Source organism: Andrographis paniculata, unplaced genomic scaffold (assembly GCF_009805555.1).
Source record: "Andrographis paniculata isolate CXL003 unplaced genomic scaffold, ASM980555v1 Contig37END, whole genome shotgun sequence".
NCBI classification, from domain to species: Eukaryota; Viridiplantae; Streptophyta; class Magnoliopsida; order Lamiales; family Acanthaceae; genus Andrographis; species Andrographis paniculata.
In genome coordinates this window covers 6,727,012-6,752,010 of record NW_026137570.1, presented here as the reverse complement: position 1 = coordinate 6,752,010, position 24,999 = coordinate 6,727,012, and the positions used below count along the sequence as shown (strand labels likewise).

The 24,999-nt window shown below is 27.3% G+C and overlaps 3 protein-coding genes across 4 annotated transcripts; 1 reads left to right on the top strand and 2 right to left on the bottom strand.

Annotated features, from left to right (window-relative positions):
- Positions 1 to 1,439: 1,439 nt before the first annotated feature.
- LOC127250289 (peroxisomal adenine nucleotide carrier 1-like) lies at positions 1,440 to 6,912 on the top strand. 2 transcript variants are annotated; one of them, XM_051273482.1, is made up of 6 exons: positions 1,440 to 1,572; positions 2,939 to 3,086; positions 4,001 to 4,232; positions 4,918 to 5,064; positions 5,266 to 5,423; positions 6,290 to 6,912. In XM_051273482.1, the coding sequence occupies exons 2-6, from the start codon at positions 2,956 to 2,958 to the stop codon at positions 6,564 to 6,566; spliced, it is 945 nt and encodes a 314-aa protein (XP_051129439.1). In that variant the 5' UTR covers positions 1,440 to 1,572; positions 2,939 to 2,955; the 3' UTR covers positions 6,567 to 6,912. The 2 variants fall into 2 exon arrangements, with proteins under 2 accessions (XP_051129439.1, XP_051129438.1); XM_051273481.1 differs by lacking the exon at positions 1,440 to 1,572 and adding an exon at positions 2,688 to 2,833.
- A 1,102-nt stretch (positions 6,913 to 8,014) lies between these two features.
- Positions 8,015 to 10,272, bottom strand: LOC127250290 (peroxiredoxin-2F, mitochondrial). Its single transcript, XM_051273483.1, has 5 exons — positions 9,935 to 10,272; positions 9,801 to 9,830; positions 9,012 to 9,170; positions 8,439 to 8,533; positions 8,015 to 8,352 (listed from the first exon to the last, which is right to left on the bottom strand). The coding sequence occupies exons 1-5, from the start codon at positions 10,127 to 10,129 to the stop codon at positions 8,247 to 8,249; spliced, it is 585 nt and encodes a 194-aa protein (XP_051129440.1). The 5' UTR covers positions 10,130 to 10,272; the 3' UTR covers positions 8,015 to 8,246.
- Positions 10,273 to 22,393: 12,121 nt separating this feature from the next.
- Positions 22,394 to 24,481, bottom strand: LOC127250182 (heavy metal-associated isoprenylated plant protein 33-like). Its single transcript, XM_051273342.1, has 3 exons — positions 24,254 to 24,481; positions 24,054 to 24,129; positions 22,394 to 23,853 (listed from the first exon to the last, which is right to left on the bottom strand). The coding sequence occupies exons 1-3, from the start codon at positions 24,281 to 24,283 to the stop codon at positions 22,619 to 22,621; spliced, it is 1,341 nt and encodes a 446-aa protein (XP_051129299.1). The 5' UTR covers positions 24,284 to 24,481; the 3' UTR covers positions 22,394 to 22,618.
- Positions 24,482 to 24,999: the final 518 nt, after the last annotated feature.

The following is a 24,999-nucleotide window of genomic DNA, read 5'->3' as shown; positions in this document are numbered from 1 at the left end:
AAAATCCCCAAACAAACACACCCTAAGATTTAAGAGATGCGTGATTAATAAATAATTAATAAAATATAGTAAAAGTAAGAACATGTTTGTTTTGTATTTTAGTTTGAAGAATTTTTATTTTTTTTTATGTAAACTATAAAAATTTGGGTATATAATATAAAAAAAGGTAAACTGTTTTTTTGTCCCGTCATAAGTGGAGTCTGTTGCAAACTAGTCCTATAAGTGAAAAATTTTCGTTGTTTTAGTCCTCCGGCGCCGAAGATGCCCACGTGGCTCGCCGGAGGTGACGTGTCCACTAGGTGTCGCTGACCTGGCGGACACGTGGATTTTTTTTTTTTTTAAAAAAAACATATTTTTAATTTATTTTAAATTTTATTTGTATTTTTTTATTTTTTTATTTGGTCCAATTAAAAATAAAAAAAATAAAAATTTCACTGTCCGCCAGGTGTCGCTGACCCGGCCAGACACCTGACGGACACGTCACCTCTGGTGAGCCACGCGGGCGTCTCCGGCGTCGGAAGACTAAAACAACGAAATTTTTTCACTTATGGGACTAGTTTGCGACATGCTTCACTTACAGGACTAAAATGATAAAGGGTCAGGAACTAAAAAAACAGTTTATCATGTAAAAAATAATTAATGCATATAGTATATACTTTTTTTTTTTTTTCAGAAAAATATGTTGGTTTGTTTTGAGTAAAAGAAGACACACTAATTTTATTATAATAAAAACGATTATAAATTAAAATAAATAATTAGTATAATTAAAATTAAAAGAATTATATATTTATAATTTTAAAATAAGATTAAAATATCTATAATTTATTTATTTTTTTTAAATGACATGACACTTAAAATATACAATAAGATGGACAAAAGCACATAGAACTATTCATGTAAAATAATTTTTCTATCATTTTATTCTGTTCAATAAAAATATGTATTTTTCTTTTTAATAATTGTACTATTTACCTCATATTACAAATACCCTTACAACTTACAATATATTACACAAATACCATTACTTTTATATCACACATACTAATAAAATGATTTTAGTCATTTTCTTTTATTCCTACCGCATTTAATATAATATTAATATTTATAAAACTATGTGAAAAAAACGTATTTACTATTTTTATATTTTCTATAGAATTTTTTATACCGCGCATCAGCAGAAATTTATTTTCAACAATCTTGGAAAACAAACGCATTCAAAGGATCAACAAACCCAAAATTAAAATCATTTTTGGGGCAACAGAAATTTCGTTGTAGCAATTTCCCACCCCAATATTTTGCCATATTTACATTTGAAGCCCCAAATAATTTTGGAGGTTACCAAGAAATGTAGTGATAAGTAAGAAGTGGACATAACTTCTTCTTCTTAGATAACCTTAATTTATATTATATTATATATATATATATATATTTCTTCTTCTTTTTTCTTTCACTTCATATCAGAAACCCTTCATTTTTAGTTAAACAAATTCTGTGAATCCTTCCTTCAATGGCTCATAAATTATTGATACAAAGAAATCAGAAAATGAGAAAAGAATCAACGGTCGGATTAAGGTATTACTTCTTGCTATTTTCTTTTTTATATTTTATTTTATTATTATTGTTTTTTTTATCGTATTAAATTAAATTAAATTAAATGAGTTAATCGGGTTAAATCGATTTTTGAATTTATTACGGTGTTTTTGGAGCCATTTTGAATGTTTTAATGGTAGATGTGAAAATAAATACCGAATTATTGAAACATTGTGTATATTGTCGAATTTATTCTTCCTTGCTTGTCATATTAACTTTTAGGATTCAATAAGTTAGTTTATCGAATATTAAAATTAATTTTTCTGACTGATGAAAAATACTGAATTATCAAAATATTGTGCATATTGTCGAATTTATTATCCTAGCTTGTTGTATTAATTTTATTTTTTAAAAAATTAACTTTTAGGATTCAGTAGGTTAGTTTATTGAATATTGAAGGGTGCGTTTCTTTCGATGGATTTGAGAAAAATTTGGTTTAATTTTGATATTAAAAAAACAGAGTCTAAATAATAGAAACATAAAGTTTTTGATAAAAGAAACACATCCAAAATTAACTTTTTTCTACTGATGAAAAATAACATCATGCATATTGTCGAATTTATTCTTCTTAGCTTCGATTTTATTTTTATTTGTTTATGTATTAACTATATATTTTATTATACCTCACATAAATATATAATTAAATCTTTAATTTTGATTTGAAATTTAGATGATATTTTTGTTACTCTTTCTGTCCATAAAAAATTAGTTATATTTCTTTTATAAATTACGAAAGACATATCACTAATTTTCGTTGACAGATAAAAGTATTTTGTAAAAATGAATAGTAAAAATTTTGATTTGAAATAAAAAAAAAAAAAAAAACACTCTAAAAATATATTTTTTAAATTTAAATTTTGAATTGAAAAATTTTAAATAATTTTTTAATATAATGTAAAATAAATATTATTTGTTATTTTTGTAAAATTAAAAATAAATATTTAATTTGATATTTTTAATTAGTAAAAGTTATTAAATACCAACAACTTTGCTTAGGTAACGAGAGTCTTATAAAAATAAACACGGAAGTCCTACCACCTAACTCAATGAAGAAATAATAATTACTACATTTAATAATACTAATAATAATAATAATAATAATAATAAAATAATAATAATATATTCAATTCTCAAAACCGAATCTATCCATTTGCTCTGAAAGCCATCGTCGCCGCCCGGAATCGCCGCACCGTCGCCATCGGTTTGCGTGCCCGAGGTCGCCGGAATCTGCCCTGCCCCGCAAGTATATTTAACAATATATAATTTCGATTTCTCTATTTCTGTCTTCACCGTCCACTTGCGCGATCTCTGCGGATGTGCTCCGTTTAATTTATCGATCCTTTCCAAGGTTGATCTTCTGCTCCGATGGAGTCGTTGGTGGAGGCGACGTCCGGCGCGGTGGGTGCTCTGGTCAGCACCACCGTTTTGTATCCGCTCGACACTTGTAAGTCCAAGTATCAGGCTGAGAATCGAGCTCATCATCACCAAAAATACAGGTGCTTCCTGATTCGCTTTCTTGTCTGTAAAATTGATAATTTGGTTAATTGACTGAGTTTGATAATCCTGAAAATTTTTGAGATAAGCTTGTTAATCGTTTATGGTGGTGATTAGATACTTACGCTTTGAAATTGAGGTAAAAAAACTTTGAATTTTCTGTTCCAGCTGAAATTAGAGAAGAACACTTTGGAGCTGTGTGCAAAACTTGTACATTCTACTTTCAGTTTGTAATTAGAATCAGACACTTTGAGATCTTTGTTAGAAGTTAAAATTGTTGTTAATGAATTTGTGAGAAAAAAATAAAAATAAAAATTTATGATCATCTTCTTGTAAGGCTTCATACTATGCATTGCTTTAAAGGTTTTGATCTGTTTTCATATTATTCATAAATGCTGAGTTAATGGATTTGTCAATAAAATATTGATTGGAATTCATTTTTCCTTAAATCTAAAAATATAATTTGTTTGAGGGTTTGGATTTTGAGTTGGGATTTGAATAGTAAAAGTTTTGAATTTGAATAGTTGTATGTGATGTTTTAAATGTAAAATTAATTTTTAGTATAATAGGTGTTTGTTTTGATGTTTTTTAGGGGAAAAAAATGAGATGAATAGTAAGATTTTGCAAAAATCTTACAAACGAACACACCCTAAGCATTTAATGTTATGAATAACATTTGTGAGCTTCAAAGTGCCGCAGTTTCTTGTGTTGAACTGTATGGTCCCTAATGAAATTTCTTCAGTTAATTTGTTGGCTATGTAATTTTCTCCATAGTGGCGTTTGTACTGTCGAGTTTGGACAATGAAAATGGAATTATTGCGCAACCGTTAATTTTTGTGTTCATCATTGAGCCAAATAATGAGTGGGACACGATATTGATAGTGATGATGCAATTTGATTTCCGTGTGGATAACAGGAGCATATCCGACGTATTTTGGGAAGCAATATCCAATGGTCAGTTTCTATCATTGTACCAGGGGCTAGGGACAAAGAATTTGCACTCTCTTATTGCTCAGTTTGTCTACTTCTACGGATACAGCTTCTTTAAGAGATTATATTTGAGGGAAAGCGGATCCAAATCCATAGGAACTACGGCAAACTTAGTCATTGCAGCTGCTGCTGGTGCTTGCACAGCAATAGTTACTCAGGCAAGTCCAAGTTCATTGATGTTCTACTTTTAGTAGCTTGTGTTCGTATTAAAGCAGAAACTTTTTGTTGTATGCCGTGTATCCGAGGTGGTATAATCTGTTAGTCTTTGAGCACTCAGAAAAAATGTTTAAATTGCATCTTAACTTCCTGTAAAGTATGCAATGTTCGAATTAGTCCTATGGAAGTTATTCACTTATATTGTGAAATATACGGTGTATTTGTTAGAGGGTTTGAATTTTGAGTTTGGATATTTGAATAATAAAGTTTTGAATTTGAGTAGCTGCTTGATGTAATATAATTAGGTATTGATGTGATGTTTTGAATGTAAATTGATTTTGATTATAATATAAAAAAGAAAAAATATTTGTTTCGATTTGATGTGTTTTTAGGAGGGAAATTAACTGAACAGTGAAAAGAAAATCCACAAAATAAAACAACCAATACATTTTTTGTGTGTGTGGTGGGGGTATGGACTACCAGGGGTTATTAATTTGTTTAGTTTCCATGAGGGCCTTTTTAAAAAACATCTTATATATCACAAGGGGGCAATATGCAAGATGATTGCATCAGTTAGAAGATAGATATTCACAACCGTCCAAGTGAGCTCATGCGTTAATTTCATTTGTGGGTTTGTATTGCATTTCTGTCAGCTTTGTTGTCCTGATTTAAGTTCTATTGATTCAGCCTCTTGATACAGCATCTGCAAGAATGCAAACAAGTGAATTTGGGAAATCGAAAGGTCTATTGGAATCCCTCTCGCAAGGCACTTGGACCGATGCATACGATGGTTTAGGCATTTCTCTACTTCTTACCACAAATCCTTCTATACAGGTACCGGTGCTGTTATTTTCTGTGGATTCTTTTCATAGTCTTATGTGCACCATTTCTCGAGAGCTAATCAGGGTCTCCAACAATTTAGAACAAATGAATTTTAATATTGCTGTTGTGCAAATGTGATAGAAATTCTTCAATGATCCAAAATATTCGAATGAGTAATTGTTTTACGATGTTGTATTTTATCATGACTTGCAGTACACAGTTTTTGATCAGTTAAAGAATAGAATGCTGAAGGAGAAAACGAAGCACGCAGATGATGTATCATCTCCGGAAGCGCTATCTGCATTTTCTGCATTCGTGTTGGGTGCAGTCTCGAAGTGCATCGCCACATGTCTAACTTATCCTGCTATAAGGTAACATGTCTACATTCCCGATTTTTATCATTTTGAGACTATGCTATAAGCTAAGGCAGAAAGTTAAGTACCTTATGATAATTCCGACCTGAAAACATAACACAAAAACATGGGTTTCGGGCAAGTTACGCTGGATCTGATGAGCCCGATAGAAAAAAAAAATGTCAAACAAACAGAAACATAGTTGACCCGTTAACAAATTTCTGAATTAAGAAAATCTAATAAGTATAAAATATAATAGAAGATGTGTTATGCTTTCCTATTTTCTACTTTTATGAGCTCTTAAATTGAGTTTAGATTTATTTTGAGATAGCTTATTAGGATTTATGATTGTATAACTAACCTCACTGATAATTTTGTGTTAAAAAAAACTGATAAATTAGGAATTTAGAATTAAGTTTTAGATCATTCAGGGTGTGCTTACCTGTGTTTTGATTCAGTTTTAGTGGTTGAGTTCTTCCGAATTTTCCATTTAGAGAAATTTGAGGTGAAAATTGGTTTTAAATGTAATGTTTTAAGTGAAAAGTAAGTGTTAGATGTGGCCAAGTTAGTTTAATGTTGATCTGACCGGATCAACATATGTTATACACATAACTAGCATATATTTACACACTACGATACATACTGAGTTATAATATAATATATAATATACGGAGATATATATAAATATATGTTGATTACTTATTAATTGTATAGCATATGCTGATCTGATCAGCTGACCTATGCCCGTGTATACATATAGAATAGTTGTCTATACGCATATCACGCGGCTGCGTCAATCTTGACATAATTGCCGCTACTACCTTATCCAATCGGCCTAAAATTGTTTGTAGGCCAAGCATTGAGCGTGATGTTTTCATGTACAGGTGCAAAGTGGTGATACAATCAAGTAAGTCAGACGACGAGGAGACCAAACCCAAGTCCAAATCCCAAAAATCTATGACAGCAACGCTGCTTTCCATTTGGGAAAGAGAAGGTGTGCTCGGGTTCTTCAAAGGACTACAGGCTCAGATGCTCAAGACTGTCCTCAGCTCGGCCGTGCTGCTTATGATAAAGGAGAAAGTGACGAAAACAACGTGGGTTCTATTGATCGCTTTGAGGAGGTTCTTGTTGGTAACAAAACCGAGGTTGAAGAACACCTAAAGCTATAAGCTCCCGGGAAAAAAACACACACACCAAAAAAAAGGAGGTACGCTAATGCTTATTCGATCCATTTTATTTACTATTACGTGCAATAAATGGGAAACTTGTCTGGAATATGAAATTGATACTTTTCGAATGATTTCTCTTGCAAATAATGTCGGGAAATAATGTTTATAGAGTAGGCGTAATTTTTCATCTAGTTTGAAGACGGGGCGTGGATTTTAATGTAGTAAAGTTATTGCATCATAGGCGTTTATAATCGATCGGGTAGGAACTAATGTCGGAGTTTAGGACGAATAATAGTTCGACATGATATAAAGTATTGCCTGTGTTCTTTTGGAGTTTAGTTTAGTTTATTTGGTATGAACTGATTAGATAATTTTTTTATTTTATGTTTTTGCTAAAATACAATCAAATTCTATTAAATTTATTTCAGAATTTTTACTATTGGGATATTTCAATTTTTTATTTACAAATTTATATATATTTTTTCGTTTTTTTTCAGATAAATTATATACAAATATTCTAAACAAAAAAGAAAATAAATTGCCAAAATAAAAGTAAATTCAAACCACATCGGTCTTTACAAAAGAAAAAGTAACAATTAATGAATAAAAAGGATACGAAATAGGATCCCGATAATAGCTCTAATGTATGTTCAAAAAAAGTAATGTGAAAAAATATAAAGAGGGTTATTTAAAAAAAAAAAAAAATGAATTAAGAAATTTTGATATGTGCCAAAAAATAAAAGTTTAGTAGCAGCCGAATAGAGTAAAAAAAAAGGGTCTAATGATGTGAGGGTGAATTTACGATCATAAGTTCAAATACACCTCTCATTTGTACGATGCTTGGTTCGGCAAACAAAAAAAAAATGTAGATAAATAAATAAAGTACATCAAAGCTTGCTAGTCATATTTCAATTGTTCAATTAAAAGAATGAATAATTTTGTTATAAAATGAGAACGACGGCTACTAAATAAGAAAATAAGACAAATTGTTTTGAAACGAACAAAAATAAAAAAACAAGACCATAAAAGAATTATTAATTTTATATATATATAAGTAATATTTCCTTCGTCCACGGATAAAGTATACATTTACTTGAGTTTAAAAAATAATAGTATTTTAATTATAGTGTATAAGTAAAAGTAGTATATGATATAAAATAAGGATATTTGTAAAAAAAAAAATAGAGTATTAAATGAAATAGTTATATATGTATATCTCTGGACGGAGGAAGGAGTATTATTAACCATACAATTTAGAAATAATAATTAATTACATGATATATAAAAGTAACCGAACTCAAATGTTGTAGGAAATATTTTTTTTTAATAATATAAAAAAAAATATTTTCAATTAAATTGTTGATTTTTTGTAAAAAATAAAATGCATAGTATGTATATATATCAAAAATCATGTAAAAAAAATTGCTTGTAAGCAAACCCTAGAAATCTTCAGCATATGTATTTCTTATTACATACAGTAGTACATAATAACGCCAACAAATTTGTCCCGGAAAAAGGAGTCCCCATTGGAACCTATAAGTATTAGGATCATATTATGCATACATATATATATATATATCTGTCAAAGATTTAAAGTCGAACCAGAAAGAGAACCAAAACCAGAATAGATCACCGAAGAAAAAAAAAAAAAAACACTAGATATGTTAGTTAATTAAATCTGTCCGAGCATAGCTTCTCCCCCCGAAACATTAATCTCGGATGCTGCCTTCTCCACGTTAAGAACTTGAACCTTACCATTTACTACATAGGCCGACCACCTGTCCAAACCAACCATTAATTTTCTCGACAAACTATGTAAGAAAAACTAACAATGTCAGACTAGAAAATAAAAACAATAAAGTACCTATTAGAGCGATGCCCGAGTAAAGCAGAAGATAAATCGACCGTCAAGCCAAGCTTTTTCGTGAAGCTCCCATCAAAATCTCCGTAAAACTCAATCTGTAGTTAGATAGATCATTTACAAGAGTTCATCTAGCTTTTATTCGAGGCAATGTATTCTATTTCTTACATATATATAATGTTTAGAAATTCATTTATCTAATTAAAATAAAAAAATTATAAATTAAAAAATTTAAGATAAGATTAAAATGTATAATTCGTTTCAAATCAAAATGGAAGAGACGAAAATGGAATGGTGGACATGATAAATGTGCCAGAATTGAGTACTATTTAAATCAAAATCTCAATTTCAAATCAAAAACTTATTTTGGTAGATTTTCCTAAAATTTTACTATTCTAATTTTCCATCTACAGAAGAATGTAAACAAACAAAACCTAAGTATTAGGGATCATAATATATGAAACATATGAAACCTCATTCTAATGATTAGAAATTAAACATGTCGGGAATAGGGAAAATTAGAAATAGCAAGTTAGATCGACAAATATGGATTTATAGAGCAAATGATCGACTTACGGCGTCCATAGCCTGAAGCTTTTCTGCCCAGGCATGAATAACAAAGGGATCGTTCACAGCCACACATACCACCGAATCAACTCCCTTCGCCTTGAATTTGTCGATATTGTTTTTATAGCTCGGGACATGCGCCGAAGAACAAACTCCGGTGTATGCACCCTAAGGATATAAATCCCCAGCTATAATCAGCCAGAAAAATGCTACCAACAACCAACAAGAATCTTTAAATACATTAATTTAAATGATCTAAAAAAATGTTCCAATCCAAAACTTCCTGAGACACATTACTGAATCGGATTCAAAATCACTGCCCTGAATTCATATCTATATATATGTATAGAATGAGGAAATTTTGCTACAAAAAACGGAACAGCAACCTTGAATTACATATGATCGATGATCGAATTACATCCAAAACTAATCTCCAATTTAAAGATCCAATAGAACATCACATCCACTGGCTATGTTCAATTCGAAAAAAAGTCAAATCCAAAAGTTCCTGAAACACCTAAAACACAGCCAAACACATTATTGGATTGAATTCGAATTCAAATTCGCAGTTCTGAATATATAATTTCATATATATATATTCTTGATATTGCAAAACTGAGTTCCTGTGTTCATTCAATTATCAAATTACTGAATTGAGTTCATGTCTTAGCAAAACCCCCAAATTTGTACAATTCTACAAAACCTAAGTCATCTACAATGGAGAAATGAAGCACAAACTCGTCAACAGAACAAGCAATTGCGAAGTTAATGCTCAACAACAAAATTTCAATCACTTACAGGAAGGCCAAAGACGACGACCTTCTTATCCTGAAAAATCCAAAAATAAGATAAAATCAGAAATTCATCAGAAACCCTAGCTGAAGAAATTCGCTAACAAAAAACGGAACGGAGAATCGATTGGAGCGCGGTACCTTGAAAATCTCCTTAATTGGAGTAGTGGCGAACTTGGAAGACATCCCCTCGTCCCAAGTGCGGGCCTTCTGAAGGGAGACGTCCGGCGCGGCGGAAATCAGATCGGTACCGACGGTGAGAGAGGAGAAGGACTGGGAAGATGCCATGACTGGTCGAATCGATAACGCGCGTTTCAGCAATACACAGGCGGCCATGGATTCCCGGTGGCGGTTGGGGTGATTTTATAGAGGTTCTGGGCGGCGGAAGGAGCGGACAGTTATCGGCAATGGCGGAGACACGCGCTGAAACTGTCCAAACTGTCGATCCATAGATACTTCCAGAATATCATCTGCAGTTTTCTATGGTGTGTTTTTCGATTTTAATATTTTGTTTTTTCTTTATATAGATTAATTTTATTTTTTTCTTTAAATATTTATATAAAGGGAAAAAATTAATTTTAGTCTTAATATAATCAAAATTTATCAATTTTGGTCATAATATAAAAAATTCATCACTTTTGGTCTAATATAACCAAAATTTCCGTTAGTTTTTTTTAACGGTGAGACCAAAATTGATTAAAATTGTTTATAATTGAATCAAAATTGATTGAAATTGTTTATATTGTGACTAAAATTGATAAATTTTTATTATATTAAGACCAAAATTGATTTTTTTCCCTTATATAAAATATATATTTATAAAATATCATACTCCCTCTGTCCCCTTGTCTATTTTTCTATTTCCAACTTAAACTTATTTTGTTACTTTTAATTTTTTTTAAAAAATTATATATTTTAATTACATATTAAATTTTTAAATTTATAAATTTTTAAATTTTAATTAGACTGATTGATTATATTAATCTTAATCTAAAATTATTTTAAGTTACTATAATTATTTTTATTAATATATTTTTAATTATTTAATAATTATATTTTTTCTAAATTCTCGTGTCTACGATAAACGAGATACGATAACCGGAACAAAGGGAGTATTAAATATTTACTTTTTCATTTTAAAAAGAAATTATGGAAAATGTTCCCATTGTTTTATACATAAAGTCGGGTAAAAATATGAAAACATTATACATATTTTCACTGACTAATCAAATATTATTATTTTTTAATCTATTATAAAACTCCAAAGTGGTACATTCGAATGGAATGAGAAAAGTGTTCGGACTATGTAAATACAAAAATTTAGGTAAAATATAATTAATAAAAATTTAAAAGTATATTTGTAAAAATAATTATTGTATAATAAAACAATTATAGATCAAAACTAAGATAATTAAATAATTTAATTAAAATTAAAAAAATTATAAATTATAAAACTTAAAATACAATTAAAGTGAATTGATGATTTTTTATTTTTATTTTTTATGAAACTAAAATCAATCACAAAAAATGAACATTTTCTATACAATATATCTTAATATATATATATATATATTTCTTTTTAGAAATGAAATAAAAACAAAATCGAGAAACGATAAAATAAAAAAAAAAAAAAAAAAAAAGTAGTCAATTCAAAAAAATGCCTATGGTTTTTTTTTTTTAATTAATTTTGTTGTTGGAAATGTGATTTGGATGTAATATTTTATTAAAGAAAATAATATAACTTTCCAAAAATAATTAGTAAAAAAATTAAAACCAAATTGTAAGTAAACATAGGTTGGATTTTTTATTTTTTATTTTTGTCAAATTTGGGTTCAAAGTGGCATAGCAATTTCTCAAAGTGTACATTGGTCCAATTTAAAATTTCAATTTAGGCCCATTGGATCGGATTGCAATTTATGAAAATAATACTCCCTCCGTCCCCGAACTATAGTCTTAATTTCGTTGGTCACGAGATTTAAAGAATATTGATATTATATTAGTAGTTGATAAAAAATATAAATAAAAGAATTTTTTGCTCTTGTGAGTAGTGTAAAAAATAGTGACAATTGTGTAATAAAAATGAAAAAGTAGAGGTAATTTTACGGTGATATGATTATTTATGAAAATAAGAATGTCAAAAAAAAAAAAAAAAGAAAGATAAAAATAAAATAGAGACAATTGAAATTGGAGTGATGAAGTATATAAATAATTTATAGAAGTTTTCTGATAAATTATAGTATTTTATAAATAAATATAATATTAAAATGTATAAATTAGTTATATGATCAAAAAATTCTCTTTTTTAATATAAAAAAAGCTATTTATAAAATTTTTTTTACTACTAATTCTATTAGCGATTTTGAATATAATATTTTATAAAATTAAATTAAATATATATAATGATGACATAATAAAAAAAATTAAATTAAACTTAAGAAGAACACAAAAATAGAATATATATATATATATATGATAATAAATTATCAATGATTACGATAATTTATTCTATGTTACTTCGATTAAAAAAAGGAGTATTACTTTTATCTTAAAAGTAAATGTTTTTTTATGTGATTTGATTCTAAATTTTATTATTATTATTATTATTATGTAATTAATTAATTTTTTTATAAATATATATTTTTTTTTTTGGTCATCCGCTAAATTTATGTGTAATTCGGTTATTGTAAACATTTTTTTTTTTATCTATAATTTTGTTATTTTTACTTTAATCAAATTTGTACTATTTTTCTATTTATCGGATTTTTTTTTTTATCAATTTTTTAAATAAATCTCATATAATATATCTACTATATTTATTTAAAGGTGAACTATTTTTTTAATCCCGTGATTAGATCCCCTTGTCATTTTATTATAATAAAAATAACTCATATATAAATATCAAAATACTTTTAATTTTAATATTTTTTTATACTTATAAAAACAAAATTATAAAAATTATTCTATATATTCTTACTAATCAACGTTATTTAAAGTAGAGTAGTTTAATTAGTTATAATATAATTTTATTATATTTTTATATGAATAATATTGTTATTAATTTTAAAATAAGAATTGATATATATAATTAAAATAAATTTGAAATATGTGTTTAAATATTTGAAATATTATATCTAAACAAAATATATATAATATGAACATTATTTTATAGAGAATAAAATTTTTAAATAATATAAATAAATATATATATTTATAACTAAAATAAATTACTTTATAAAAAGAGAATTTTAAATGTAAATAAAAATATTTGTTTATTGAAAAGAAAAATATAAATAAAAGAGTTTTGAGTGGACCCTGTATAATATGCGATGTTATATATTATAAAATTAATTAATTATATTTATTAAGTATATTTAAATTTAGTAAACTTTACCAAATATAAAAACATGTCAATTGAAGTAGGACATACAAATATATTAATTATCGTTTACTTTTTACACGTAGATTTTTTAATATTAGTATTATATTAAGTTGTAATAAAAATAACAAAAATATCATATTAGTATTATGTAATATAAAAGTAATGATATTTGTGCAATATAGTGTAAGTTTGAAGGATATTTATTACGTTGGATAGTTAATACAATTACTAAATTAAGAAATAATAACTTTATTTTATGACAGACGAAGATAAAAAGTGACAATTTTTCAATGGGACGAAGAGAGTATTATTTTTTTTTTTAACTTACTACTCCCTCCGTCCCTTAACAATCTATCTATTTTTTCATTTTCGTTCGTCCCATAACAAAATATCTATTTTCTTTTTTAGTAACTGTACTATCTACCTAACATTACAAATATCCTTCCAATTTACAATATATTACACAAATGTCATTATTTTTATATCATACAATACTAATAAAAGTAATTTAATCTTTTTATTTTTACTTGTACTATATTTCAATATAATACTAATAAAACTAAAACTTCATACAAAAAAAGTGGAACGGAATAAATATTAAAAAAATAATAATAAAACAAAAAATAGAGTACAATATTATTCTACTTCTAAATGATTATTTGCTTATAGAATATAGTCATAAATTGAATCCTAGTACAAGTCAAGATAGTCAAATATAATCATTGCAAAGATGATGATGGTGTCTCCCACTTCATCCAAATATTCAATCTACTCCAAATTAAAAATAAAAAATAAAAATATTTCTTTTATTTTGATTTGGAAAATTTTGATTTAAATTTGATAATAAAATAACATACGATGAAATGTCTTATGAAAAAAAATAAATTCGATTTTAAAGGTTTTATTTACTGTTATTGTATTTAATATTAAAAATATTTTTATATTTGTATAATTTTTTACATAAATACCACTATAATAGTATTATAAGATACTAATATTAATATTTTTGTCATTTTTTCTGAATTTGTACTATATTTTCATATAATAATTAATATTCAAAGAGAACTATGCAAAAATAAATGAGATCCTTAAAATTGAACGGAAGTAGTATATTTTCTTGAAAAGTACGAATCTAAATAATAAAAATTTGAAATTTAGATATTAAAGTTATATTTACGGGTGTGATTGGTTTTAATCCAAATTAAAATTAATTCTATTCACATTCTATGTATTATTAATAAAAAAAATATAGGTCTATTAATTTTATATCTAAATATTACAAATATTTATTTTAAATTTTTTAAAAAATACTTTATTCTATCAATTTTTATTGTTCTAAAGTATATTTACAAGATTTTTAAATAATTATTTTTTTATTATAAATTAAAAAATTTACCTTTTATATATTTGCAATTATTTTAGCTTTTAAAATAAAATTTATATTATATTCCAACTAAAAATGATAAAAACGATAAAAAAAAAAAGACAATTAAAACTAAACTAAGCGAGATTATTGAAATTTGTATACTCTTTATGTATCAATACAATAATTTTGTTTACTATTTTTATTTATTTTAAAATAATAATCTTATTTTCATAAATATTCATATCACCGTAAAATTATTTTTACTTTTTTATTATTATTACACAAATACAATTATTTTTTACCCTAATACACTTACAATGGTAAAAAGGTATTTTACCCATATTTTTTTAACCATTATTAATATAATATTATTATTCCTTAAATCTTATATTCAACACAAATATGACTATAGTTATGAGAAAATAGAGAATATAATTTATTTGTTAGCTTTGAACTTGATTTTTACTATTCATAAAATTTCATCGTTCTCTTATTAAAAAAAACATTAAATTAAATATATATTTATTATATATTACATTAAAAATTAATTTTATATTAAAAAAATTATATCAATATATATTTATATTACATTAATAATTATTTAAATTTAAATTTTATTACTATTCTCAAAGCCAAACCTCCAACCAGGCAAAGTTCATACTAAATCAACGTACTTCCTCCATTTCATATTTATATATCCATTATTTTTTTTACAAAGTTTTAGAAATATTAGTATTATATTGAAATGTAATATAAATAAAAGTAAAAAGACTAAATTGCCCTTATTAATATTGTATGATATAAAAATAATGATATTTTTGTAATATATTGTGAATTGAAAGGGTATTTGTAATGTTAGGTAGATAGTACAGTTACTAAAAAATAAAATAAATATTTTGTTATGGGATGAACGAAAATAAAAAAATAAGTAAACTGTTAAAGGACGGAGAGAGTACGATCGAATAAAATTTCAAATCAAGTTTGAACATATTTCAAATAATGACAAAAATGAGTTTTAAAAATTAAATGAAATTAAAATTATGTGCATGGGTGGTTGGTAATTTTTAATATATTTTTTTTAAATAATGATTTGATAAGTGTGTTTGGTTTGAATTGTAAAATAAAAAATATTTTTTTTAAAAAAAAATTGTGTAAAATTAAATAGTAATAAAACATTAAAAAAAAATTACAAATTGAAAAACTTGTTTGTCTGTAGTTTAAAATTGATTTAATTTGAGTGTTGATTTAAATTTTTATTTAAATAATATTTTGATCTAATATCTATAAAAATAAATAATATATTTTTTATTGAAATTATATAAAATGAATAGCGGTTGATTTCATATTGAAATATCTAACCAAACAATTGCCCAAAGAAAATTAGGTTTTCAATTATTGAGATAAAGATAGCTTTTGATTAAGATTATATTAAAATAAAATTTGTCTTATTGAAGGTAAAGTTATGGATTATGGTAGGCCCTATAATTATATCATTCCTTGAATATTCATTTAGGTATATTTTTAGAAGTTTTTTTAAAAATTTAAATAATAATTTGAATGTGATATTTTTTTAAAATATAATAAAAAATAAATAATTAAAAAACTGATTTTTTTTTTTTTTAAAAAAAACATTATCTATTAAGATTTTAAATACTCTATAAAGTGGCTTCGAATTGGGTTGGGTATATTGCCACTATCGTATTTTTAATATTAAATGTTTTTAATTTTTAATATAATTTTTTATATTATGCTCAATAAAAATTTAATTTTTAAAATACATCCTTTTTATTTCACTTTTCAAAACAAATTTGATCATTTGGGGCGGGGGATTTGTAAGAACAAAAAGATAATGCTCGGTCCGTCTAATTAGAACAGTGACGTTTGCTTTTTATACGTAGATTTTTTAATATTAGTATTATATTCGATTATAGTGAAAAAGACAAAAATACATTTATTATGTTAGGTAGGTAGTACAGTTACTAAATTAGAAAATAATAACCTTGTTTTGGTACGAACGAAAATAGAAAATAATAACCTTTCAGACGGAGGAAATAATAAAAAAAAGTCACTTATAATTTAGTTATGTTTTCTCTTATCGATTTTACTATTTTTACTATTTATATGTACAATAATTTAATTTTCTCTAATTTAATACTCCATTGGTTCCATATATCATGTCTATGTTGCCGTTTCTGTTCATCTCACGTACCATGTCATTTTCCTTTTTTGGAAAATGATTACATACTTTAATCTCATTTTAAATTTTTAAATTTATTTTTTTTTAATTTTAATTAAACTAATTAGTTATCTTAATCTTAATTTATAATTATTTATATTATCGGATAATTATTTTTACTAATACCCCTCCTAAAATACCGTATCTACAGTGTAGCAGACACGGTATGTGGGACGGAGGGAGTAATAATTATAGTATACATCTATTTTTTATTTGATACTATATTTTATTACTTCCGTCAAGTAAAAAGAGTAATATTTGTTTTTTTACACGTAATTTTTTTAATATTAATATTATATTAGTTTATAGTGGAAAAGATAAAAATATCCATATTAGACTGTATAATATAAAATTAATGACATTTGCATAATATATTGAAAGTTGTAAGGGTATTAATGATGTTAGGTAGATAATACAATTACTAAATTAGGAAATAATATATTTTTTTTAATGGACAAAAATAGAATATAATATCTTTTTTATGGAACGAATGAAGTATAAAAACTTGTATTCAAAATATCATTTCATATACTTTATTTATATTATATCATATAATTATTAAAATTCAAAATTTATATTATTATAAAAATCCAAATCACAACTAAACAAACCCTTAATGTGTAGATTATGAATATAGAAAGCTAACATGTATTTTTTGATGTGTTTGGTTGTAATTTTAATTTAAAATTATCATTATTCATCTCGATTTTAATAAAAATATATTACTTTTTCATTCCCAAAACAAGAGTATTGTTTTATAATTCAGTAATAAATACTTTTATAAATTTACAATATATTACACAAATATTACTTTTATATTACACAATACTAGTAAAAATATTTATGTATTTTATATTAGAAATCAATATAATATTAATATTTTATATGTGCAAAAAACAAATACTACTACTCTTTTTAGGTAAACTATTTTTTTAGTCCCGTAACTGGATCCTCTTATCATTTTAATCCAAGTGGAGCTTATCGCAAACTAGTCTCATAATAAAGTGGAAACATTTCCTTGTTTTAGACCTTCGGCGCCGAAGACGTCCGCGTGGCTCGCCGGAATCCACGTGTCCGCCAAGTGTCCCGCCAAGTCAGCGCCACCTGGCGCACACGTAGATTTTTTTTTTTTTTTTCAATTGGACCAAATTAAAAAAGAAAAATAAAATAAAAAATAAATTGAAAATAATCTTTTTAAAAAAATAAATAAAATAAGATCAAATTCTCGTGTCCGCCAAGTGTCGCTGACCTGACGGACACGTGGATTCCGGCGAGCTACGCGGGTATCTCCGGCGCCGAAGGACTAAAACAACGAAATTTTTTCACTTATGGGACTAGTTTGCGACATGCTCCATTTATGAGACTAAAATGATAAAAGAATCCGATTACGGGACTAAAAAAATAATTTACTCTTTTTTTTATGGGATGAATGAAATATTTTCTTTAATAAAATAATATATGAAAATATTATTTAAATAAAAATTCATATAATAAAAATAATGAGTTTGTTCATTTAATTTTTTTAGGTAGACCGATTCTCTATAAATATTAGTATTAAAAAAATACAATATATATACCCATTAACATAATATATTTATTCACTCGTAAAAAATATTAATAATTCATCATAAAATTTTATTTTTTATATTATAAATATAATTTTTCATATCTAACATAAAAAAATGCATACATAAAACAACACAACGTGTACAAACTCTCAATTTTATTATTATTTTTTTATTCACCATAAGTAAATTATAAAAAACACTTTTTTTTAAAAAAGAAAAAAAGAAAAATTATCAATCTAATTTGTCTTTGAAAAAAAATATATATCCAGCTTATCTAAATTATATTTAAAATATTTCTAACCTTTTTTAATTTAATTATTGTTTTTGGTAGTTATATTTATATATTAGTGCAATTCCTATAAGTATGCATATTGACATTTAAATATTGGATAAATTTTAAGATACTTTTTATTTTTAAATGCTATTTGACATACCAAATATATAAAAAGTATATATATATATTTTTTTTATGTAAATCATTATTGTAAAAGAAAAACAAAAAATAAATAAAAAACAAACAAATAAATAAATAAATAAAAAGAAATTCATATTAACATATCCCTAAGTTTTATTTGGTTGTATTTTAGGAGAATTTAGGTGCTTTAATTATTTCAAAATTAATAATGATTTTGGATCTCATGAGATGTGATAATTTGTGAGAAAAAAAAAATTATAAAAAAATACTAGCGAAGAAATTGAATAAATAAATAAAAAAAGTCAAAATTTTTAAATAAAAGATATTAGATTATTTTTTGTTAGTAGAGAATAAAAAAAATAAGAATGTATTCATATAGTTTGTTTTTATTTTGTATTTATATTTTTTCAAATTTAATAATCTCTCCGATCCATAACAAAGTATCAATTTTTTCATTTTAATCCGTCTTATAACAAAGTTTTTTAGTAACTGTACTATCTACCTAACATTACAAATACCCTTATAATTTATAATATATTACACAAATGTCATTATTTTTATATCACATACTAATAAGGTTATTTTAATCATTTCCACGTTATTCCTATTACATCCCAATATAATACTAATATTTCTAAAACTAAGTACAAAAAACAAATGAATATCTAGTTATAGGACAGAGAGAGTAATTAATACTCCCTCCGTCATTCAAATCTATGCTCACTTTTCTTTTTGGGTTGTCATCGAAAAATATTCTCATTTCCTTTTTAAATAAAAAATTACTTCATTTTTGTACTGTTTTTTACTATATGGTGTGTTTGTTCGGGGGATTGCATTTTAAATATACTATTCCTCCTATTTTTTCCCCCAAAAATATCAAATCAAATACTTATTTTTTATTTGTTATATTATACTAAAAATTAATTTTACATTCAAAACATCATATCAACGCTTATTTATATCACATCATACAACTATTGAAATTCAAAATTTTTATTATTCAAACCCCCAAACAAACACACCCTAAAAGAAAAAATTAACAATTATTACTCACTTTTATTAAATTTCATGCTAGGTCAAATGAACAAATATTTACATTAAGGAGAGAGTATGATATTTTGTATAGAAATTATATTATAAAATGTTATATTTTTTAGGATAAAAATAAATAATACTAGGGTAAACTGTTTTTTTAGTCCCGTAACTGGACCCCCTTATCATTTTAGTCTCGTAAGTGGAGCCTGTCGCAAACTAGTCCCACAAGTGAAGAATTTTCGTTGTTTTAGTCCTCCGGTGCCGGAGGTGACGGGTTCGCCAGGTGTCGGTGACCTGGCGGACAGGTGGATTTTTTTTTTAATTTTTTTAATTTTTTACATTTTTTTAAAAACTTATTTTTAATTTATTTTAAATTTTATTTGTATTTTTTTATTTGTTACAATTAAAAAAATAAAAAAATTTAAAAAAATAAATAAATCCACGTGTCTGCCAGGTGTCGCTGACCTGGCGGACACGTCACCTCCGGCGAGTCACGCGGGCGTCTGCAGCGCCAGAGGACTAAAACAGCGAAAATTTTTCACTTATGAGACTAGTTTGCGACAGACTCCACTTACGGGACTAAAATAATAAAAGTTCAGTTACGGGACTAAAAAAAACAGTTTACCCATAATACTAACAAAAATAGGTAGACACAGACAAAGAAATCATCCTAACCGTGATATTCAAATAATAAATAATATATATATATATATCTCACCGTTAAATAAAATAATAGAAATTATATTTAAAAACATTTGAAAATAACTCATAAAAATGGTAATGAATTTTGCACCAAACTTTAGTCACCATATTTATTTAAATCATGCATTTGTCCCTTCAACACATGCTCATCTTAATTCTTTTTTTCCATATTTAATTTTGAAAAATATTCAATTATTAATGAAATGAGTCGAGTCGAGTTGAGTCGAGTCAGATTGAGGATAAGCAATTCGACGATATGTTGAATTCATAGTAAGGGTGTGTTTGTTTGGGGTTTGGATTTTGAGTTGAGATTTAAATAGTAAAAATTTTGAATTTGAATAGTTGTATGATGTGATATAAATAGGTATTGATGCGACGTGTTGAATGTAAAATTAATTTTTAGTATAATATAAAAAATAAAAAATAAGTATTTAATTTGATATTTTTTGAAAAAAATGGAATGAATAATGAATTAGAAATCCAATCCCCAAACAAACACACCCCAGAATTGTCACAATAACACCAATAGGACACTTATTTTGAAAATAACAAAATTTAAATGAAAATTGGATACTGAATATAATATTCTGAAAAGAAATATATATATATATAATTTTGTACTCTCTGTCCCAATACAATAGTCTTGTTTACCATTTTTGTCCGTCTCAAAACAATAGTCTTATTTTTATAAATAATCATATCACCGTAAAACTATCCCTATTTTTTATTTTTATTACACAATTGCTACTATTTTTTACACTAATACACTCGTAAAGACAAAAATTTTTTATCCATATTTTTTACCAACTACCAATATAATATTAATATTCCTTAAATCTCGTATCTAACCCAATTAAGATTATATTTATGGACCGATGGAGTATTATTTATAAAAAAAGTTTTTTCTAAAAATATCATACACAATATCTATTTTTATGGTAAGTATTATATAAAAAATTAATCTCTATTTACAATATCATATGCAATATTTATTTATGATTTTACATTAAAATTTTACTATTTTTAAAAGAATCTAAAATATCAAAATCACTCAAAAATTAAATTTTTAGATAAAAAAAATAAAAATTAATGAATAATGCAACATTATAAATGTAAATACTATTTTTATTCAAAATTAGTTTATTTGTATCTTTTTTATTTTTTAATTACATTATAATAATTTTAAATAAAATATTTATTAGACATAATTCTTTAAAATAAAAACTTGATGTTCAGTATATGCTATTTTTATAAAAAAAATAATTAATACTAATACTTTTATTGTCATTTAAATTTATATTAATTTTTTTTCTTGTTGTAATAGAATGTTTTTCTTTTTTCTGTTTATTTTAATTTAAAAAGTATCTTTTGTATAAGTTTTTTATTTAAAAAATTATTATATTTACTCACATTTATTCAGATTCTCCCAACTAAATGAGCATAATTTTCGTGGACATAAAAAATTAATATCAGAAATAAAGGTGCAAATCTCAATAAAATTGACAATTAAATAAAACATATACTCTTCTAGTTCTACTCCAATGTACCAATTTAGAATTTTATAGTACTCCCCCGTCATTTAAATATATGTTCACTTTCCTTTTTAGATTGTCATTGAAAAATATTTATTTTATTTTTTTTAAGTAAAAAATTATTATATTTTTGAACTTTTTTTTTCTGCAAAAGAAAAAAAGTAACTACTATTACTTACTTTTATATTTTTGATATTTTTATTTTAAATATAAAATAATTATTTTTGTAATTATATATTTATAATTTGAATAAAAATCAAAAATATTTTTGTATTAATGTATAATTAATTTTTATTAAAATAAAAATAAATATTTTTAAATAAAAGGAAAATATTATAAATAATAGTTTGAGTTCAAACAAATCAAATATATAATTATAATTAAAAATTAATAATCTGAGAATGAGAATTAAACATAAAGTTTCCATGTATTTATACCAAAGCATCAAAAACACTAACGACAAAAGAAAAAGTCACCAAACTATCAACTCACGAGCACCAACATCGACAATAAACACTACAAATTTCCATCGGGCCGGGCCCATTTGACCGTCGTCGATGTGTTCCGGTCGGATCGAAAGTCTCTCTCTCGCTCACATCACGACGCAGCCGGAGGCGTTTTCGTCGCTAAACATCGAGTACTGGTCGGCCCGTTCCCCCGGCGGCGGAAGGTACGGATACGGCGGTGGTGGATAATACGGCGGCATGTAATTCACGGCCGGCGGCGGTCGAGCGTACATCATCGGCTGAAACCGCTCGTTACCGTTGGCCTGTTGTTGGTTCATCATCATCGCCGCAAGTTGCTGCTGGTAGTACGGGTTCCCCGTGATTTGGCCCGGCCCGCCACTACTGCCGCCATTCATGGCCGGAAGACCTTGCACCGGCCCGAGCCCGCCCATCCCGGGATTGCTCATGTGGCCCATCGGGCCACCGCCCATTGCCGGATTACTCATGTGGCCCATCGGCATGCTCGCCATCGGGCCTGGGCCTTGGCCCAGCCCGCCGTTTCCGATCATATTAGGCATCATCATCATCCCATTAGGGCCATTGTTACCATTCTTAATTTGCCCTCCGCCACCACCACCGCCACCACTGCCATTTTTTCCGGCCTTTCCACCACCGCCGCCGCCACCGCCATTTTGATTCCCATTCCCACCTTTCTTCGCGCCGTTCGCCGGAATCATCGGCGGCGCACCTTTCCCGTCGCCTTTCTTCCCATTTCCACCACCACCGCCACCGCTGCCACCCTTCCCGACCCCATTCATCATTCCGTTTTGCATCAAGACATTAGGCATCGGCGGCAATCCGCCGCCGCCGCCTCCCGGTTTCATCTTCCCGACCGGTGCACCACCACCACCGCCTTCAAAATCATCGTCCTCGTCGTCGAATTCATCGTCGTCCTCGTCATCAAACTCGTCGAAATCGTCGTCGTAGTCTCTCGAAGCCCGGCCCGGCCCGGACATATTCGGGCCCTTCATTAGCTGAGGAGGCAACATCCCTTTCATCATCTGAGGATTTGGATTGCTATTTTGACCCCCCTTGGGTTGCTGCTGCCCCCCTTTCCCCCCACCCCCACCTCCACCCTTCCCACCCCCACCCCCACCATTCTTACCCCCCACAATTTGTTGCAAATTCTTCAACTGATTATTGTTACTATTATTACTATGGTTATTGTTGTTATTCTTACCCCCACCCCCACCCCCACCCCCACCCCATAGCTCAGCATGTTTCCCATTCTTGATAAGCTTCTTTATGAGTGTAGAAGCATCAACAGTCCCAGCAACAGTCACCTTCCCCACCTCTGACTCTATCTTTGTTGTATATACACCTTCAAAAACACACATTTTTCATTTTCACCACCCCAAAAACACAAAATTAACAAATCAGTCCCTCCAAAAACACAAACTTCACAACAAACTGCAAACCATAATCTTCCTCTTCTCCATATCCTATTTCACAAAGTAACTAATTTCCAATCTTCTGCATATATATATACATATGTTTGTATGTATGTATAGATTTGCATACCTTCAATCTTCTGCAAGATTTTCTTCACTTTTTGCTTGCATCCATCGCAGTGTATATGAACTTTAAGAACACAAGTCTGCAACCACAAAAAAAATTAACAATTAGAGCTCATAAACAAAAATTACAAAAATAATATGAATGTTTTCTTCAGAGACATTTCTACAAACACATTGCAATAAAAAACGACGAAATGCACAGACCTGGATCTTCAAAAACTCCTCCTTACTCATTTCTTAAATTCGCAACAAAATCAGCCAAATTCCGCAGATCTGAGTCAAGCAACACTCAGGTGGAAATGCTCGGCGACGATTTCACGGCGCATTGAGATTTTATTGTCCTCCAATTTCAGAGATTTTAGAGAGAGAGAGAAAGAAAGAGAGAGAGAGAGACTACTGCTTCTCCATTGGTTTCAGGGCTTTTTAATGTTATTTTTTAAAAACTTTAGATTAATAAATAATCATTCGGGGAGGTGGGGGGTGAGGGTATTTTGGTAATTTCATAATAGGGGCTGCTTTAGTCAATTTTTCTTTATTGGATTTGGGCGTGGTTTAGGGCTTTTGTGCCTTGTGGCTCGCCTTTAGTGGTGGTTTGGCTTAACTCTGGTTAAGACGCTTACCGGACCATGGTTAGTTGAACTGATCCACTACCGTTAGTTGTGCAATCAAGGGCGTAGATTTATTGGGCCCTCGAGTCCAGGGAGCTTGTGGGAATTTTCGTCCTCTTTATTTATTATTACCTGCTGTGGTTGTCAGAGTATTTATGTTAGAGTTGGTTGATGTAATAAATTCTCTGTAAATTATTATGCCAACAATAAATATAATAACAAATACATACCAGAAATTTGTTACAAAAACCTCGAAGCTGACGATTATTTGTATACATACATATATTATACTCTTTTCGATTTTTTTTTTTTTTGTTTCACTAAAAAAATATTTTTTTTATA

Excerpts from the sequence above, each read along its gene's own strand:
- LOC127250182 (XM_051273342.1), bottom strand. The coding sequence starts at position 24,283 with ATGAGTAAGGAGGAGTTTTTGAAGATCCAG. Across the intron at positions 24,130-24,253 it reads AGGAGTTTTTGAAGATCCAG|ACTTGTGTTCTTAAAGTTCA; the intron begins GTCTGTGCATTT and ends TTGTGGTTGCAG. Across the intron at positions 23,854-24,053 it reads AATCTTGCAGAAGATTGAAG|GTGTATATACAACAAAGATA; the intron begins GTATGCAAATCT and ends GTGTTTTTGAAG.
- LOC127250289 (XM_051273482.1), top strand. The coding sequence starts at position 2,956 with ATGGAGTCGTTGGTGGAGGCGACGTCCGGCGCGGTGGGTGCTCTGGTC. Across the intron at positions 3,087-4,000 it reads CATCATCACCAAAAATACAG|GAGCATATCCGACGTATTTT; the intron begins GTGCTTCCTGAT and ends TGTGGATAACAG. Across the intron at positions 5,424-6,289 it reads CTAACTTATCCTGCTATAAG|GTGCAAAGTGGTGATACAAT; the intron begins GTAACATGTCTA and ends TTTCATGTACAG.
- LOC127250290 (XM_051273483.1), bottom strand. The coding sequence starts at position 10,129 with ATGGCCGCCTGTGTATTGCTGAAACGCGCGTTATCGATTCGACCAGTC. Across the intron at positions 9,831-9,934 it reads CAATTAAGGAGATTTTCAAG|GATAAGAAGGTCGTCGTCTT; the intron begins GTACCGCGCTCC and ends TGGATTTTTCAG. Across the intron at positions 8,534-9,011 it reads AGCTTCAGGCTATGGACGCC|ATTGAGTTTTACGGAGATTT; the intron begins GTAAGTCGATCA and ends ATCTAACTACAG.